Consider the following 20,752-nt stretch of genomic DNA (forward strand, 5'->3'; position numbering starts at 1 on the left):
TCCATAGTGACGAGACCCTCTGCAGTTTGAGACTCATGTTAAAGATCTGATGTAGAACTTCAGACAACTGGGCAGCACAGCACTTATGGGCTCTGGGACTGACACCATCAGGGCCAGCAGCTTTACTGGAATTAAATCTGCACAGTTCTCTTCTGATGTCATCTGCTGAGAGGGACTGAGAGAGACAAGCAGAGGAAGCAGGGGAGCTGGGAGGTGAATGGGAATAGGTGGTAAGAGCTGAGAGTGGGGACAGGAGACGCAGGGCACTCAAATCTATTGAAGGGCAAATTTAGGTTGTTTGCACATTCAACATCTCCATCCATCCCAACACCTCTCCTATGTCTCAGGCCACATTCCATTCCACACCTCCCTGAAATTGTTCTCCTGAAGTTTGCTTTCCAGCTTCCTTCTGTAGGACACTTTTCCCTGTGTAATCTTGTCCTTAAGCTCCTTCTGCACCAGTCCCAGCTGTTCTTTGTCACCGCTTCTGAAAGCTCTCTTGTTTAGTGTAGCTTTGATGTCTTTGGTTACCCAAGGTTTATTGTTGGGGAAGCAGTGAATGTTTTTTTGGGAACGACTGTGTCCACACAGAAGTTGATATAATCTGTACCACAGCCTGTCAGATTGTCAATATTGTTTAGTTAGGTTAAGCCTTTATTTGTCACATATACATTACAGCACAGTGAAATTCCTTCTTCGCATATCCCAGTGTAACTGGGGTCATAAGCCAGGGTCAGCCATGATACAGCGCCCCTGGAGCAGTTAGGGTTAAGGGCCTTGCTCAAAGGCCCAACATTGGCAACCTGGTGGAGCTGGGGATCGAACCCCCGACCTTCCGATCAGTAACCCAGTAATCCACAGTCTTTGTGACTGCAGGTAGGTCACAAAGGTGGTGTTGTACTCCCTACATAGCTAGCAGGCTATGTAGGGAGTACAACACCTTGTTCTTTTGAGCCAATGTCAGCTTACTGCTAGACTTTGTGGTACAGCTGCCTATATATTAGCCAGCTAAAATCAGTTCATGTGATGAGAGCTTATTAAAAGACTTTATTGCACAAATGATGCAAACGAGATAATCTGAACATTGTTGGAGATTTTTATTCACAGGAAATCAATTCATTGTTAATCATTTTCATAAACTTTACTGTTTATGAAACTGTTACCTTCAGAAAGCATCGATGTCAAGTTCAGATGTTACAATGTCACAGCATAATATCAAATTCAAATTTAAATAGTATAGATTCAAGATTCAAAGAACTTTATTAACCCCAGGGGGAAATTACTTCAGTATAGGGTCATGATTTTGCATTATAGTTAATTTTGTTTTGTTTTTTCTATGTTTTAATAGGCAGAAAGTTCTCAGTCTCTTTCTGTAAGACAGATGTAGACTAATGAGAAAGAGAAGATTAAGCTAATAAGTTAGTCACATAAAATCACTATAGTATTATAATCTAGATGCTGATTGTCAGGGAACACCCCTAGAGGGCGCCATGCAACCAGAGACTCCTTTTTGTGTCCTTTTGTGTGTTCTGTTAATTGAACTCAATTTCCCAGAATGCACCTCGGTCAGGTGATGGGAGCGCTCGCCTGAACCGAGGTGGCTTAGTTTCATTCTAAATAGTCGTGTGTTTAGTTGACCGGTGTCTTGCATCTGTTTGGTTGTTACACTGTTAGTCTGTTCTGTTCTTAAGTAAGGTGTTGTGGTTTGACTGAATGTTCCTGTGTTATGCTGTTTCCCTTAGCTCCTGTTCTGTCTCTTCTGCTCCTGTTGGTGTGGATCTTCTGTGTTTTCTTTATTAATAGACTTTCAAGCAGTTCACCCGTTTAAAGCCCACACACAGCAAATGTAACACTGACATGGTTTGTGTTCTTTATCCCTATACATGCACACAGTGAATAGCATGTTTTGCCCGTCAAAATGTTACGAATCAGCTTTAAAACATAAATTAAATAAATAATTGAAAGAACTTAAATAGGAGGATTGAGGAAATTACTATGTGTTTTGTATTTTACCCAAATTACAATCACACACACGAATAGTCATTGGTGGTAACACCCAGACGAACAATGACAATCACACCGATGAGCAGAGCAGAACCTAGAGCAATGCCCACAATAGCACCCACCTGGGCACCCTTGCAAATACTTACAACAATTATCATAACAAAAAAAACAAGTAATATCCATCTGTAACGATTCATCTGCAAAAAAAAAAAAGAAAAACATAAGAAAAATAACATGCAAAACAGCGTGACGTGATTATTTAACTACAAGTGTAGTTTCTGACCAGAAGTGAAGAGTTGCTGTGATGACTGTTAAGCTACACTATTTTTCCTACTTATGAATTTGAATACATTGTAAAAAAAAAAAAAAACATATAAAAAGACTTTATTTTTCTTACCAAAACACAGATGAAGTCATCAGTAACCTGACCCTCGATTTTGAGGTGCTCCTTTACGGCTTTGATCGCTTTATCATTGCATTTGCATCTCAGTAACCCCAGGTCTTCATAATAGACACAATCTACAGCAAACACTTTGGCCCTGTTTACACAGAGTCTGCTGTCTGGAGCGATGTAATACGGATCGAAAGTGTGGTGGAGCACCACGAGAACAACAGGCTTACCCTCTGAGAGAGAGAGAGAGAGAGAGAGAGAGAGAGAGAGAGAGAGAGAGAGAGAGAGATGACACTGAGCTAATACAGTAAATAACACACTTTTCCCATCAGAAACTGATCAGAGCCATGTTACATATCAAAGTACAATAGTGAAGATGCTTACCGTATACCGACTGATGTTCGCTTATAAATTCCAAGAAGATAAATACTCAAGGTATTCGTTTGATTCATTTGTTACTATTAAATATTCTATAACACAATATTCTATACCTAATGTTATTGTCCTGTTTTTAATACTGTACTAACCTCAACATGTATCAATACATTTTTTAATCTTTTGGATGTTCCTGTCGAGGGGTCACCACAGTAGACCACCCAGGACTTAAAGGACTTTTGCCCTTCCTGACGGAACCCTCCCATGGGACTGCTACTGCATCTAGTGACTGGGGTTTGAACCCGGTTAGGGCAGAAAAAAAACTACCACTGAGACACTAATCCCTGATAATATAGTACAGTGGGAAAAGAATTATTTGATCCACTGTAGATTTTGTAAGTTTGGCCACTTACAACACAGAGAAATGAAGGGTTCATCATTTTTATCATAGGTTTATTTTAGAGACAGAATATCAACCAAAATTTTTTTTAAAAATGAGTTGCATTTCAATGAGGAAAATAAGTATTTGATCTCTAAGTGACTTAGTACTTTGTGGAGAAACCTTTGTTGGTTCACTCTTCTTTACAGGTCTTCTCTAAATCCTTCAGGTTCTTTGCTTGTCACTTGGCAACTCAAAGTTTCAGGTCCCTCCATGAAATCTTTATAGGATTACGGTCTGGATCCTGGCTAAGCCACTCTATGACCTTATTGTGCTTCTTCTTGAGACACTTCTTTGTTGGTATGTTTTGGGACATTGTCAAGCTGGAAGACTTACATGACCCATCTTCAGGAGGTTCTCATCCACCATTTTACAATACATGGACCCGTCCATTGGACCCTCAATGCGGCAAAGTCGGCCTTCACGCTTAGGCGGAGAAAGAGCACCAAAGCATGATGCTTCCACTCCCGTGGTTTGACTGTAGGGATAGTGTTTTTAGCGTCATAGTCAGCATTGTTCTCGAATTGATACTGAAGAGCTCAATTTTGGACTCATGTGGCCACAGCACTTTTGTCCAGTCCTTCCCTGTTTATTGGCAAACTTCAGACTGGCCTGTTCACGTGCCTTCTTAAGAAGTTGGACCTTGCAGTGCCGAAGGATTTCAATCCATGGCAGTGTATTCTGTTACCAATGATTTGTTTGGTGACTGCGTCCCAACTGCCTTGTGTAGTTCTGGGCTGATCCCTCAGTTTTGATGGGCTTTTTTTTTTTTTTTACTTCTTCCATCTTTAAATAATCACTCCAACAGTTGTTTCCTTCTCACCAAGCTTCTAGCTGATGGTCTTGTAACCTAATCCACCCTTGTGCAGGTCTACAATTTTGTCCCTAATGTCCTTTGACATCTCTTTGGTCTTGCCCATGGTGGTGAGGTCTGTATGGATGATAGAGGTTCTGTGGACAGGTGGCTTTAACACATAACAAGTTGTTGTTAGGAGCACCTTCTTAATCTTAATCTTAAAACCATTAATCTATGTACCACATTATCAGTCTGTGGGAGCCAGAATTATTGCTGGTTTCTAGGGGATGAAATACTTATTCTACTTACTGAAATGCAATTCAATTTATAACATTTACAGCATACATGTACAGTAAAGTGTGTTTTTTTTCTGGATTTTTGATAGATATTTTGTATCTATGCTTTAAAATTAAAACTTAAAAATGATATACCTTTGATTTCTTTGTAAGTGGAAAAACTTACAAAATCCTCAGGGGATCAAATAATTATTTTCCCCACTGTATTAATAATAATAATAATAATAAGAAACAATGATTTACCAGTCATTATTCCATAATCCCTAATTATTCTATTCCTTATTTATAAATAAAGAATTTACAGTTATTTCTTAAAACTGTTTGCACTTACCTGGAATCTTCTCCATCGCAGCTGAAATGTCAGTTCCAGCTCGAGACACAATCGGGACAAAAGCAATGATGACATCACTGTCATCCAATGAAAACACTTCATAAAGTTTTTGTGAAATCATGAGATAATCCAGAAAGGTCTTGTGGGAATTCATGGTGTTCCCAAGGACCATGACAGAAAATCTGATAATTCCTGTAATAATAAATAAGGTTTTAGACTATTAACCATTAACCTTTTCATAAGGAACGTTCAAGTAAAACTAAATTTCTCTGAATTTTTGTGAATGAAGGCATAAAAAGCGATTGAGATTTACAGAAGACTACAAGCTCAGTACGGTGATGAGACTCTTAGCCGCAGTAAAAACACCTGAATGGTGCAAACGTTTTAAAGAACCCCGTACTGTACGTCCATGAATGACTCAGAGCCGACCTGCAGTTGTTCAAGTGCCCTTTTTTTCATTTTTTTTAACAAACAAGAAGAAAATACAAATATACATATCTCATTACACTGGAACAAAACAACACTAAACCGTTCTCCTGCCAAATAGGTAAAATATTGTGATGTACAACAACAGCAAATGGGCAAAAATGTTCATTTAGTAATAGTAATTGAGCTATTATTAAGCAACATAAGGCTAACCCAACGTTTATATACACCCTTACCAGCTTTTTACAGTCAGTTACCCCACAAGCATTCTCAGACATAACATAAGACAAACCGTCCAGGCCTAATTTTTATACTTGCTGCAAATGAATCTTCTACCACTAAGTGGCAGAGTAAACTCATTTCAGCAGAATTTGACATTTCTTTAAATCTGCTACACAGGCACACCAGGTCATAACCGAGAGATGCTCTTGAAGGTGGCCATAACATCTGCACGTGTAAAATGCACATGTTCAACTTTTACAGAAACGCCTGATCGTTGAAAATCGTCAGATAACTTGTCGCCCCCTTGCAATAACGATGCACTAGTGAGACACTGGGATAAGTGCATTAGTGTAGCAGGGGATTAAATAGAGAAATAAAGGAGTTTTTCCTCGTAGAACTGTGTTCTGTTATTTTGTACAATCAAATGTCCCAGTTTGACTTAAACGTCACTCATAAATAAAGGTTTAATGAAATGTGCACAAAAGACGTGAACACCGCAGGTTGGAAAGATAAGGGTAAGAATTTCTGGTATTTTTGCTTTTACTCTTAATGCTCGGAAAGAAAATTAAATACACCTTTATACAGAATGTTAGGAGTCTCCACTTCTCCCTGTATAATACAATACAATTAAAAATGTATTTGGCACATACAGTACACAGTATGATACACAGTGAAAATTTTGCAATTAGTTCAATTATAGTTGAGTGCAGTTAGCCCTTATTTGTGTGGAAAATGAGCAATGTGAACATAAGCAGAAAAGTATGCAAAGTGCCAGGAAGTGTGAGGCATGTTAACAATGTACATTGTGTAGTGAGTAGTGCGTTACATCCTGTCTTTGATGTGTTAGCAGGAGTGTACAGTAGGGAAAGCTAGGTCCTGCACAGTGCTGTTTCTGAACCAGGTTGTGATGTTACCCGTCAGGATGTTCTCTATGGTGCAGGAGTAAAAGAACCTTGGAGGGCAGTCTAAAGTCTCTCAAGTGTCTGAGGTGGTGGAGACGCTGCTGGGGTTTTCACCACAGTGTTGATGTGACTGGACCATGACTGGTCCTGTGTGATGTGAACATTACACATTACACAATTATTTTCTGTATTTCTACTGTATATTTGTAAAAAAATATAAATTTCTGTTATATTATGTAATACATATAGTATGTATGTATATATATATATATATATATATATATATATATATAGTTTATATTCTCATTTGTATCAGCGGTCGTATAAGCATTTCACTGCATATCATACTGTTTATGACTGTATGTGAAAAATAAAATTTGAACTTTAATGAGAAAACAAATCATAATCTGTAAATAGTAAATGGTTTTTGCAGAAATGTTTCATCTTTAAAACAACATCTTGAAAAAAAGTTAATGCCACTCTGGATGGAAATAAATGTTGTAGCATTGCATAAGCTGATCAAAACAACGTCACAGCTGTAATAATGTCTTGTGAGCTGTAAAGATACGGTACTGCATGTGTGACACCAAAGGTCAATTACAATAAATAAATATTTTTTATTTTTACATTTCTAATTACCATAATTATATATTACCATAAATGATTTAATGTTTATAACAAAAAAATTATATTGTTAATATAATAATATTATGTTTCAGTCATTATTTTCAGGTAGTTTCATGTGTTAGTAGAACAACAAACCAACAACAGCGCCTCTAGTGGTCGCACGATATTCAAACAATATTACACTAAAAAGAGTAAAAAACAACACACTGATATAAAAAAAAGAAACCTCTTGTAACAGCACGATATATATGCATAAGTGTTTGCATAGCATCATAAACTAAGCGCTCAGGATTATAAATTAACATTTATAAGCCTTTAACAATGAATTATTCAGGATTAACATTGAGCTGTGTCTGTTTAAGTTTAGAGATCAGTAGGTTTCTTTGGTACTATTTTACTTTCTTTTAGTACAAAAACTCAGAAGCTACACAAGAACAGCAATAGAAATGCATCAGCCATGCAGAAGTATTAATAAGTGAGAATTTATTAGTTAGGAATAAATACCAGGAGTCATTCTGAGGTCAGGGTGAAGCTCGTGTTTGTTGTGTGTCCTGTTGGGGAGACGGAGAGAGACAGAGACAGATGGAGAGAGACAGAGACAGACGGAGAGAGACAGTTGGGCTGTTCTTTCACTTTCACTCTGTCACACACAGCTCTGCGTTCAGTCTCTTATTTATAGGAACAAACACAACAACTGTAAGATGCTTCTGTTGTGTAAACACTCTGTGTCGTGTGTATATATATACATTTTTCATCTCATTTTCTTTTCAAATATATTATATTTTCAAAGAAAAAAGAAAAAAAGGAAATATATACAGTATATGAAATGAGAAGAGATTTTATGTAAAAAGAAAAGAGGAAATATATACAGTATAAGAATAAGAGGATATCTATTATCTGAAAGAAAAAAAGGAAATATGTTTGAATAGAATAGTTTATTTTGTTACTTTTTCTTTTCTCCTCTTAAGGTCAAGTGAAGGTTTTGTTGTTTTCACATACAGCCTCTCTCACTATCTCACAGGAACAGGCGACTTCCTCCTTCCTGCCTTGGATTAAACTGTCAGTAACTAGTCGTTTATATTTGAAAAGCCCTGAACTGGCATCAAGTTGTATCATTTGTTTTATTCACGCTTTCTGATCTGAAGTGAAAAGTCATGACTCAGTTAAGGAAAAATATTTACATTGAATACAAAATATTTAACGAAGATTCATTATTCAGAACACACAATAATTTTATTATGCAATTTTATTTTTGGGGTGTTGCATAGTTATTGATTCAGATCTTTATACAGTGAAACCTCGGATTGCGAGTAATGCGGTTTGCGAGTGTTCCACAGGACAAGCAAAGATTTTTAATGCATTTTGACTTGAAAAATGAACAAGTCTTGGTTTACGAGTACCGAGTACGGAATTGTGGGTAATCGTCTCCCCTGCTGGGTCTTAGTGCTCGTCTCTTACTGGTATAATCAACATCCGTGCACGCGTGTACTGTTTACTATAACTGGGTTGCCTGTGTACATGTTCTCCCCATGCTTGGTGGGTTTCCTCTGGGTTCTCCGGTTTCCTCCCACAGTCCAAAGACATAGGCTCACTGTCAGTAGTGTGTGAATAAGTGTGTGTGTGTGTGTGTGTGTGTGTGTGTGTGTGTGTGTGTGTGTACCCCACCTCATGCTCTAAGTCTCCTAGGATAGGCTCCAAACCCCTCATGACACTGTATAGTTCCTTGCATAGACTACCAGAGCCTCAAGAGGATAACTATCATAAACCAAAACACTGCTCCACTCATGCAAAGAGTCACAGTACACAAAATTGGACCTCAGGAAGGCCTAATTCCTGGTACACATTGATGATAGAGATGAGAGGAAGGCTGCATTCAACACCCCAACTGGTTACAATGAATAACAGGTCATAATGTTCAGCCTAGTGACCCCCTCAATGGTTTTTAAAACCCTCAACAGTCCCACATGACATGTTCAGACGCTCTGTATAGGGTCACTTCGTTAACATGCCATTATTTGGCATGTTGCTTGTTGCATATTGTCACAACGCAGGTTCACAGAAATATGAATATTCTACATACAGGTTTTAAATGTACAGTATAAACTGAGAGATCAGAGGAATTTGGAAGCAAATGTGTTTACTCTTTAAAATCTAATAAACAGTATTACATTACTGGATGAGTTTTAGACACTTTTTACACACAGGCTAATTCACAACACACACACAAACACACGACAGAATTCTTTATATATTTAAATTATAATTACATCTTTAAGTTTTTCACTTTCTTTCTTACTGACACACATAATGTACTGTACACACACAAACCCAAGCTAAAGAGATTAAACTGCTACTATAGTCTTTGATATAATATATTTTACATACTGTATAAATACACATTAATGCTTTAGCTGGAGGATATTCATTTATCTTGTATCTATTTATCCAAAGCACTTGAAATCTAGTGCATTATATTGTAAATGCTTATATTGCAGACATGCACATGACAATAGCTTTAGGGTGAAACATCATGCACCATGCAATTAATCATAAATTAAACCATTGTTGATTTAAGACACAACACTATCTGTATTTAACCCACACAACAAATGTAATAATGATCAGGGTACCGCCTGCAATAATACCTACAACAACACCCACGATAGCACCTGCAACATGACTCAGAGGAATACTCGCACCAACACCCAAAATAATACCCCCAGTACAACCTATAACAGGCCAGATCCAGTTGCAATTGTCGCTATCCTCCTGCAACAAAAAAAAAAGACAAAATTTCACTCACACAAACTGGTCTCTTTGAAAATACAGGGTGATTCACTTGAAAGAGGCCCCTAGTATTCTGTAATAACTCTCGCTATAATGAATAAAATGAGCTAGCCTTACAAGCAATGCTGGGCGTGAACAGACACATTCCGACACTGTGCCTCATGTTCCTGGACATACTGTACCGTATCGATCAGATACACCATATTTCCTCCTAAATTTACTCTGAATTTAGTAATGCATTCTGAAATAAATGCTCTCTTGAGTTTAAGCCTGACCTACTGATTTCCTCAACCATAAACCTTTAGGAAATTGCTTTCCAATATAGTTGATGTGCATGTCTGTATTGCCGTAGTATAAGAGGAACAGATAATTTGGAGGACATGCTCTTTCAGGAAAACAATCTCTTAAAGTGTGGTAGCAGTAAATCTGTATTCTCCTCACTTCACCCTGGCCAGCAAATTAGAAAGTAATATACAGTAAAAAATATATATAGTAAAAACAATAGCTGTATTCTCCTTACCACAGGTTTGACGTGTATAGTAACCTGATCCTCGATTCTCAGGTGCTCCCTCACGGCTCTGATCGCTTCATCATTGCGCGGGCATCTTAGAAACCCCTGATCTTCATAATAGAGACAATCAACAACAAACACTCTGTCCCTTTTTACACAGAGTTTGCTGTCTGGAGCCATGTAATACGGATCGAATGTGTGATGGAGCACCACGAGAACAACAGGATTACCCACTGAGAGAGGGGGGGGGGGGGAGAAAAATGTTTAAATTCCTATCATAATGGGTGGGATGTGTGTAAATTATACAACATATGTATAAGTACAGTGGTGTTAATAGGACAGGTACGTATATACTGTATGAAAGTAAAGAGTGTACGTCTAAACTCGGTATTAAAGCCTGAGTTAATAAACTAACGTGAGGATGGTTTTGACTGAGACTCCGAAGAAGTTCTGTAAACCTGTCTAGAGGATAACGGTTTTAGCCTGACTTACACACTGCTTTACCGAGCTCCAAAATAAATAATTTCTCTTTCCCGTGGGTAATGCATGATCTCTCTGATGGGACTTAAACAACAATGGTAATAATAATAATAATAATCATCATCATCATCATCATAATAATAATAATAATAATAATAATAATAATAATAATAATAATAATGAAGGTTAGCCAGAGTAAGATAGAATACATGTGTGTGAAAGAGAGGGACCCAGGTGAAACGGTGAGGCTACATGGAGGTGGTGAAGAGGCGGGTACAGGCAAGTTGGACTGGGTGGAGAAAAAAATCAGGTGTGTTGTGCGATAAAAGCGTATCAGCGAGAATGAAAGGAAAGGTGTACAGGACAGTGGTGAGACCAGCGATGCTCTACGGCTTAGAGACAGTGGCACTGAAGAAAAGACAGGAGGCAGAGTTGGAGGTAGCAGAGCTGAAGATGTTGAGGTTCTCTTTGGAAGTGACAAGGATGGATAGGATCAAGAATGAGTTTATCAAAGGGACAACCCATGTTAGATGTTTTAGAGATAAAGTCAGAGAGGCCAGATTGAGGTGGTTTGGACATGTTCAGAGGAGAGATTGTGAATATATCGGTAGAAGGATGCTGAGGTTGGAACTGCCAGGCAGGAGGTCTAGAGGAAGACCAAAGAGGAGATTTATGGATGCAGTGAGAGAGGACATGAAGTTAGTTGGTGTGAGAGAAGAAGATGCAGAGGATAGGGTTAGATGGAGGCAGATGATTTGCTGTGGCGACCCCTGAAAGGGAACAGCCGAAAGACAAACAACAACAACAACAACAACAATAATAATAATAATAATAATAAAAGACTACAGTCATAAATGAAAGGCTGCTTAAAGAAACCCATTTTGTGTCTGAGTTCCAGCTTTATAGTAGTCAAATACAGTAGATGGATATTGTTGTTGTCTATTTTGTAATAAATGAGTTTCCAGAAATTAAATCTTTGTAAATGTTATTTATAAAATAGCCGAACGTTAGGTTCTGTTGTCATTATTTATAAATACTTACTGAAGCCCTGGCTTTTACAATGGGTTTATAATGTCTAATGTACTGTAGTAAACCTTACATATTATTCCATTATGAACTTATTACTCAAATAAAAATAATGATAAATAAAGAATTTACAGTAGTTCCTTCCAACTGTTTGTACTTACTAGGGATCTTTTCCATTGCAGCTGAAATGTCAGTCCCAGCCCGAGACACAATCGGGACAAAAGCAATAATGACATCGCTGTCTTTAACTAAAAACACTTCGCAAAGTTTAGTTGAAATTGAGAGATGATCCAGAAAGGTCTTGTGGGAACTCATGGTGTTCCCAAGGACCATGACAAAATATTTGATAATTGCTGGAAGAACTGCACATAAGAAAAAATAAAGACGTTTTTTACATTATGAATGAATATATAAACAAAAGGTTAATGTAATGTGATTAAACAGGATCAAACAATCTTACATAATATCATGCAGGAAGATTTTATTAAAAACACGTACCTGGAGTCATTTTGAAGTCACACGATCTTTAGTGAATCTGGTGGAAGGCATATGGTGTAAAAATCACAATTTTTTTTGCGACTTTTACTTTCACTCCAATGGTGCAGACTGCAATTCTGGGAAACAGAAAGCAAATAAAGTGACTATAATTTAACCTTTGAACAGATGTTTATGAGGCTCCATCTCCTGCAGAGTGTGCACAATACAAACATGAATAGACAAAGGCATAAAATCAATGGTGGAATGCGCAGTGTACTGTTGTTATTGTTACCACTATGAAGATAATTTTCTTTTTTGTAGTTTTATTTTATATTTAATATGGTAAATTCTAAATGAGGTACTTTATGCATGCAAAAATGTGGAGCGCAGTGGTTCAGTGAAACAGTGACAGGGTAAAGGTCAACCCTTATGATCAAAGTCATTCTGCATTCCTGTATTGCTTTGAACATAGCCTAAGACATATTTCCTCACTACTCAGAGATGTGTGTTTTCACACATATTTCTACATATGGGTGTCTATAACAAGTTGCAAATATTTTATGTAAAAAAGAAAAAAACTAAGAAAATTTGATATTTTTTTGTGATTTATAAAAATTTATTATCTTTGAATAACTACACAGGTAACATGATAATTAATAAAATAAGTCCTAATGTTAATTAGCTTAGAAAATAAAACTAATTAAAAATAAATAAAGTCCAGTACTAACCAGCAAAATTCAATTTCAATATATCTTAATAAAAAATGTGTTTAATATTTATATTTGCTATGTAATAAAGGAATATTACAATGGCTTCAAAATAAATGCTTTTGCTTAATATATATACACCCCAAAAATCTATGATAAAATATATACAATAAAATTGGTATTTTAAATTTATACTTAATCTTTTAGGTAAGTAAGGTTTAAATATGAATACATGATTAATGAGTTAGCAGCAAGATCTGCTAGTGCAAAGAGCTTTCTCAGGATTGGATCACCATCTTGTCCCACAGAACTCGATCAGGTGACTGAAGGCTTAAAGTCAACATTCTGTTATATTTTAGACTATTCAGCTCCACTTGAAAGAACAATATGAATTGAGATGAAAAAACTCTATATAATTATCACACACATGCACACACGCACACACACACACACACACCTTAAAACAAAACTGGTGTCAAAATAAATTGGTAGTGATTCATTTAGTGATCTGCTTTGAAGTAGAGCATCCTGAGCTACTGTATAAAAGGTTCTTAGTGCTCCTTTTAGTCCAAAGCATTTTTTTTACGCTTAAGAAAATAAAAAATAATCCTAGATTTGTAAAAAAAAAAAAAAAGAATCCTAGATTATTTAGTACAGTAGTGAAATTAACTAGGAATACGACAATCACAGACTCATGCACACCAATAATACGAAGCAGTGAGGACTTCATGAAAAATCTAATAAATCTTTTTGTTTTCAATAAAAATAAATAATAAAATAAAATCGAAACTATTAGGCAAAACAATCCAGACTCTAAATTTAAAATGAGACAATTTAATAAAAAAAAAATGTAGTTTATAATTTACAGATTTAGAGCATTTAAAATGTTTTTTCTCCAAGACTGAGAGTGTATATAACAAGGAGCGAATATTTTCTGAAAAAAGAAAAACACTTTTTTGGAAGATTGGAAGATTTATTCTATGATTCATACAATTTATTATCTTTAAATAACTACATAGTTAACATAATAATAAATAATCTAAATTCTAATACTAATTATCTTAAAAAATAAGACTAAGTAAAAATAAAGTCCAATAATAACCAGTAAAACTCAATTTTAAAACATATTTATTGAAAATGTGTTTACTTATATTTGCTACGTAATAAAGGAATATTGCATCATATTACAATGGCTTTAAAATAAATTATTTTGCAGAATACATATACACCCAAAAATCTATGTAAAAAGAACATGCAATAAAATTTGTATTTTTAATTCATACTCACATACTTTTGTATACTCACATACTTTGTTTACACAAAGCACCAAATGATAGATGTAGGTAAATGAATAAGAGAGAGGGAAACTAATATCTTGCTGAAGTCTTATAAGATTAAAATATAAGATAAAATCACTATATTATAATAGATTGATATGCTGACTCGATTTTTTCCTGAACATAAAGCATATTTTTATTTATTATGATTAAAAATCAAATACTTAATTAAGAATAAAAATAAGAGGATTGTGGCAATTACAACATCTTTTCTATTTAACCCAAGTTAATGTCATACAGATGAACAGGAAGTGGTGGTTTCGCGCCACTGCTTCTTATCCGCAGGCTTGTGAGCGCTGGTGCGGCCGGCTGAACGATCGATGACAATCACGATGATGACCACACCACCAACCACAACAGCAATACCCACAATAATACTGATGATATCCACTTGACCAATGATATAAACAAACACAACAACAGCAGCAACAATACATACAGCAAAAAACGCAACCGTGTTCCAGTTGTAAGAGACGTGATTTGCCTGAAAAAAGAAGGAAAAGATAAAGAACATTATTAACTGGTGTAGCTTCTGACCAGAACTCATCAGTAGCGTCTTTGTGTTATATGTACAGCACATAACAGTCTGCATTGTACTGAGAGCTGTGAGAATGTGCGCTGTGAGTCCTTATTTGGAAAGATTTAGATGAATACCTACTGTACTATACTGTAAATAGCACATTATCTCAGTATCAAAACAGCAGAGCTGTACACAGTTCAGGGGTTCTCAGTAAGACCTAGCTGTATATTAATGTGCTTCTTCTAATATATTATTGTTTCCATTATAACAGCTCATTCACAAGGACTTGTAATGTACTTTAGATATAATATAGCCTTATACATACAGTAAGGTCACTAAGTATTTGATCACCCTGTGATTTTGCGAGTTCTCTTAATTAGAAATCATGGAGGGTCTACAATTTTCAGCATAGGTGCATTTCACACTTTGGGTCATTGTCCTTTTGGAAGGCCCAGCCACGACCCATCTTTAATGCTCTGACTGAGGTAAGGAGGTTTTTGCCCAATATGTCACAATACATGGCCTCGTTCATCCTCTCCTTAATGCAGTGCAGTCATCCTGTCCCCTGTGCAGAAAAACACCCCCAGAGCATGATGCTTCCAGCCCCATGCTTCACTGTAGGTATGGTATTATTGGGATGATACTCATTGTTCTTCTTCCTCCAAACACGGCGAATGGGGTTAAGACCAAAAAGTTCTACTTTGGCCCTTATCTGACCACAGGACTTTCTCCCATGACTCCTCTGTATCATGACAGCTAACGACCTCAAACAGGTGCTACTAATTTAGAATCATGAGCAGAGTGTAGGTGGACTATTTAAAAGCAAAATAACTGGTCTTTGAGGGTCAGAAATCTGGCTGATAAGCAGGTGATCAAATACTTATTTGACACAGTAATTCACAAATAAATTGTTAAAAAAATCATACAATGTGATTTCCGGATTTTTCTTTTTAGATTCTGTCTCTCACAGTGGGAATGCACCTATGCTGAAAACTGTAGACCCTCCATGATTTCTAATTAAGAGAACTTGCAAAATTACAGGGTGATCAAATACTTATTGACCTCACTGTGTATATATGTGTGTGTGTGTGTGTGTGTGTATATACTGTATATATAAGGCTATATAATATTTAAAGTCACACTAACCTGTTCTTGGAGTCTCAGGTGCTTCTTCACGGCTTTGATCGCTTCATCATTGCGCAGACATCTCAGAAACCCCTGATCTTCATAATAAAGACAATCTACAGCAAACACGCTTTCCCTTTTTACACAGAGTCTGCTGTCTGGAGCGATGTAATACGGATCGAAAGTGTGGTGGAGCACCACGAGAACAACAGGCTTCCCCTCTGAGAAAGAGAGAGAGAGAGAGAGAGAGAGAGAGAACACTGAGTTAATAAATGACATGTTTTGAGGATTATAAAAGGTGACTTTAACCGCTGTTAATCATAAGTTAATTGTAAGTGGCACTAATATGGCATTTGTGTATAAGACTAAAGTGTAAAAGTCTGACCCCAGTGGTGGATCCTGTACGTTTAAGGCAATTTAACCCTTGTTTGGCCAAGGGAGATATATTTTTAATAAAGGAATGCACAAGTCAGCTGCGACTTTTTTTTACAGTAATACTAATGCAACTCTTAGACCTGGAGTTAGTGAACTATCATGAGACTGTTTTTGATGGAGACTGTTTATTTTAAGTCAGTCTGGATAGGGGCCAATGCCACAAATGCCAAAAATTTAAATGTAACAAGAAATTGGCTCTTATTATTATTATTATTATTATTATTATTATTATTATTATTATTATTATTATTATTATTGTTATTATTATTATTATTATTATTATTTTACTTTCCCTACATTGTACAATGAAACGATATTTCTTTACAAAAACAGAAATATACTGCATATATTGCATCACTGTTTTATATAGTTCATGCATATACAAGACCATGGCCACTCCCTAGTAATAATAATAATAATAATAATAATAATAATAATAATTTGCCTTCTCACGTTATTCCATTATGCATTTCTTATCAAAATAACAATAATTATAAACAGATTTCTTACCGCTGTTTGTACTTACCAGGAATCTTCTCCATTACAGCTGAAATGTCAGTCCCAGCCCGAGACACAATCGGGACAAAAGCAATAATGACATTACTGTCTTTCAATAAAGAAACTTCACGAAGATTTGTGGAAATTGTGAGATTTTCCAGGAAAGTCTTGTGGGAATTCATGGTGTTTCCAAGGACCATGACAAAATATTTGATGATTGCTGGAAGAACTGCACATGAGAAAAAATAAAGAAGGTTTTTACATTATGAATCAATATGTTAATAAAAAGTTCCTGTAACGTGGCTGAACAAATGCAAGTTTCTTGCACAGAGCAAATGATTAAACAGGATCAAATTATTTTACATAATATCATGCAGGAAGACTTTTTTTTAAGAACACCTACCTTGAGCCATTTTGAAGTCAGAAAAATTACTCGATCTTTAGTGAATCTGGTGGAAGGCAAATGACATGAACTCCACGGGTGGGATAATTAGGGTAAGAATTTTCAGGTATTTTCACTTTCATTTTTAGTGCTCGGAAAGCAAACGAAGCATCTATACAGTAAATATACCTTTGTACCTCCACCGCTGCCTGCAAAGTGTGTAGAGTGTGTTTACTCTACAACACATTCAGTCTACATACAGGTGTATATAACATGAAGTAAATACTTCTCAATACTACTGAAAACAGTAAAACACTGAGTCACATCTTGGATGTCTTCTCCTCTGGTGATTTATAAAAAAAGGTTTTTCTTTGAACAACTTTACAGTTTATATGATAATTAATCATCTACAACCTCATGTTAATTAACTTGGGGGAAAAAAACTTGTTAAGTAACCAAATAAAACCCAATCACGATACACATTTATTGAAAACATTTTCCTTAATGCTTCGTTAAGGAATATAGCATCAAATTGCCTAATAAATACAAAGACAAAGTAGACACTCAAACTTTAAGGATAAAATACTGTACGTTATATATATATATATATACCCAATAAGCGCGGGGAGAACATGCAAACTCAGACGAGAGGCGGGAATTTAACCCTCAACCCTGGAGGTGCGAGGTCACAGGTCACACACTAACCACTACGCCACCATGTCGCCTACAGAGTAGACTTAGCTAATAATATCTACTCTGAATATCTGGTTTTGTTTTTCCTGTGTCATCACATGATCAGATCATGGTGTACATTTGTGGTTTTAATCTTAACACAGATGCAGTTTGTCCCTAACAATCATGTTTTCCAGTTTTTCAGCGTTCCTCCATGAGCTTCGCCCTGACCACACTCATTGTTATTGTACTATATTGCAATTTTTAGTCTAATTCTAAATGCTGATTTCTTAATTTTCTGTAAACACTGATTGTTGATGTGATTATGGATTATAATCCTAATAAACAGTAACCCCTAATAAAATGACTCAGTGTTGTTAAACTCTTTCTGTCTTGCATGCGTTATCACATGTGATACTGCAACACTTCAGATTGTAAGACAATGATGAGAAAATGATTTCTGATACAGTCTAGTTTAATGATTTCATGATTTGCTCATCTGTTGAGACATCCCCGAAATGAACAGCATGTCCCTACAGCCTAGTGCTTATTCCCTGTCTCTTCTGTTCTCTGCACATGTATTTTCTACACTCAGTACAGGTTTATTCCCTGATCTGGAAAGTTCTATTAATATTTGATAAACCTGAACTTGGCTCCAGTTTATCTACTGGCATAAAGCCACACTTTGAGACCACACTTATCTTCAATGTCACCAGCGTTATTTGATAACTGATCAAACAGGACTGTGTGCTTACTTCAGCATTTAAATGCAGCTCTATCTGTATGTTCTCTCTGAGGACCTAAGACCTGCACTCACTTATCATCTCACTGACTTCAAAGGTTCTAAACTGTACCTGTAAACTAATCATTAATCGTCAAGACGTCAATAATTTTATGGAGATTTTTCTGTCCTGTACATTATTACAAAATATTTAATTTAATGCACCTCTCAGACAGCACACGTACATACTGTACCTCCTCATGTGCCGGGTCCTGCTCCTACTGCAGTGACGTTGACATTAAATCAAAAATGGCCAACAGACAACGTTTGGACAAAATCATCCATACGTCTGATCAACACTGACCCAAAATATATACCGTAGGTTTACATCAGCCAAATGTTTCTGAGAGTGACAACATGTCACTGAGATGTCTGCATTTTATCCTGTATGCATACCAGACGATGTTTTGACGTTGAATTAAATCTAATACTATTCATGTTAAAAAACTATGAAACAAAAATACTGAAACCTGACATTTATTACTCTTTTATTTTATACTCTACATCATTCTCACCGATTATCATTTTACAGCAATTGATCCCAGTTGTCTCTTTATTTCATCTACACTCAAGGAATTTGGAGCCGGCAGTCGTGACTCAGGCAGTTGAGGCTCTGGGTTGCTGTTCAGGTTCGGGCATAACCCGATGCTTACAGATGATGGGTTAGTGGGTTTCCTCCGGGTACTCCGGTTTCCTCCCACCGTCCAAAGATTTGATTTCATGTCTATGCTGAAACACTTAAACAACCCCCCCCCCCCCCCCAACCCATACACGTACACACGTACACACACACACACACACACACACACATGGCCAGGCATTTCACATTGACATTTCAATCCAGAGTGACACAAACAAATGTTTTGTCCTTTTTTTTTAATGTTGCTTTTAAAAAAATGACATGTACAAATATGTTTTTTTCTTTCCGTAAACACGACATATGCAGAGTGTAAAGCTTATGCAGACTTCAGCTGGAGGACATAAAGAAATATTCATCCAAAACACTTGGGAATTTGATGCAAACTTTTTTTGTTTGTTTTAATCAAATTAAATTGATTATATTATTTAGTAATCATTTACCAATCCTCATGCCAATACAAACACCCAAACCCAAAGAACCACCCAAAACAATACTAAGAGGGAGACCTCTCGCACCACTCACATGTCTGGGTAAAACACCACTTGCACGACACACAGCACCCCACACAGCACCACACACAGCACCCCACATAGCACTACGCACAGTATAACCCACTACACCACCCACAGTACCACCTAAATCACCTCCCCCAGGACGACCAGCATGTCGAGCTAAAACGTAAAACACTACATACACCACAAGACCCCCCACACCACCACCCACACCCCCACCCACACCACCACCCACAGCACCACCCACAGCACCCCTCATAAAATCACCAGGTAACACTATGCATCTGGACTGGCTGTCATCCACCTGCAAAAAAATGAAAAACACAATATGACTTACATGAATGATTGTCTGTAGAAATATTTACTTTCTATATAAAAACACACACTGTGCATGCAACATACAGTAAATTGATTATTTCTATAATTATTATTTATTATTTTTTGGTCGTGGAGATGACATGTTCTTCCATTGTGAAGACTTAGGGTCGTACCCGCACGCCCAAGTTTCTTCACCGGTAATGATCCTCGACATGAAGGACGGATCATCCACGGCACCCTGACGGAGTACTTTGACACAATGTTCCTTCTTCTCCTGGATCAGCAACCTGGGGACTAACTCGGCGGCAACACGGCACTTGTTTAAATCCCACATGAGGATCGTCTGGACCATCCGTACGACATGATCTGTTCCGTACTGTTCCTGATCTCTCGTCCTCTTTCAGTGATCTTCTTCCTCTCGTGGAGAGGTTCGTGCCACTCAAAACACCTCGAACAACCCATAAACTTGCCAAATTATGTCAAACTACTCTCAACTTCATGCAGAATTTAACATTCACTCTCTGTTCTAATCTTTCTGTCCACGATGAAATAGCAATTCAAGTGTTCAGAATAGTACGAGCTGCAGAGCTTCCGATGTCTTTTGGCACGCTGACTTATGAAGGTCGGCTCTCCCTGTGACTGTGTGTGCACCTTTGTGCTGCACATTACAAAACTAGACTCAAAACTTTCTGACCCCACCTTGTGTAAGATATTTTTGCATGTTAACATAGAATT

General features: G+C 36.8%; 3 protein-coding genes across 7 annotated transcripts in view; all 3 read right to left on the reverse strand.

Annotated features, from left to right (window-relative positions):
- The window catches only part of LOC128518577 (uncharacterized), a 31,003-nt gene extending 23,563 nt beyond the window's left edge, over positions 1–7,440 (reverse strand). The window contains exons 1-4 of one of the 3 annotated variants that reach the window (XM_053491727.1): positions 7,314–7,422; positions 4,633–4,824; positions 2,402–2,628; positions 1,083–2,201 (exon numbers count right to left, since the gene is read on the reverse strand). In XM_053491727.1, the coding sequence (XP_053347702.1) occupies positions 2,025–2,201; positions 2,402–2,628; positions 4,633–4,824; positions 7,314–7,323 (606 nt within the window). In that variant the 5' untranslated portion in view covers positions 7,324–7,422 and the 3' untranslated portion in view covers positions 1,083–2,024. Of the gene's footprint in view, positions 1–1,082; positions 2,202–2,401; positions 2,629–4,632; positions 4,825–6,194; positions 6,330–7,313 lie in introns of those variants that run through there. The other 2 variants (XM_053491725.1, XM_053491723.1) reach the window with 2 other exon arrangements.
- A 1,317-nt stretch (positions 7,441–8,757) lies between these two features.
- On the reverse strand, positions 8,758–12,294 carry LOC128518583 (uncharacterized). Its single transcript, XM_053491739.1, has 4 exons — positions 12,112–12,294; positions 11,775–11,975; positions 10,117–10,340; positions 8,758–9,578 (listed from the first exon to the last, which is right to left on the reverse strand). Exons 1-4 carry the CDS (start codon positions 12,119–12,121, stop codon positions 9,393–9,395), a joined length of 621 nt encoding a protein of 206 aa, XP_053347714.1. The 5' UTR covers positions 12,122–12,294; the 3' UTR covers positions 8,758–9,392.
- Positions 12,295–13,946: 1,652 nt separating this feature from the next.
- The window catches only part of LOC128518580 (uncharacterized), a 31,575-nt gene continuing 24,769 nt past the window's right edge, over positions 13,947–20,752 (reverse strand). The window contains exons 1-4 of one of the 3 annotated variants that reach the window (XM_053491733.1): positions 19,063–19,221; positions 16,741–16,941; positions 15,801–16,000; positions 13,947–14,618 (exon numbers count right to left, since the gene is read on the reverse strand). In XM_053491733.1, coding sequence (XP_053347708.1) covers positions 14,367–14,618; positions 15,801–16,000; positions 16,741–16,941; positions 19,063–19,072 — 663 coding nt within the window. In that variant the 5' untranslated portion in view covers positions 19,073–19,221 and the 3' untranslated portion in view covers positions 13,947–14,366. Of the gene's footprint in view, positions 14,619–15,800; positions 16,001–16,740; positions 16,942–17,115; positions 19,222–20,752 lie in introns of those variants that run through there. The other 2 variants (XM_053491732.1, XM_053491734.1) reach the window with 2 other exon arrangements.

Source organism: Clarias gariepinus, chromosome 3 (genome assembly GCF_024256425.1).
Source record: "Clarias gariepinus isolate MV-2021 ecotype Netherlands chromosome 3, CGAR_prim_01v2, whole genome shotgun sequence".
NCBI classification, from domain to species: Eukaryota; Metazoa; Chordata; class Actinopteri; order Siluriformes; family Clariidae; genus Clarias; species Clarias gariepinus.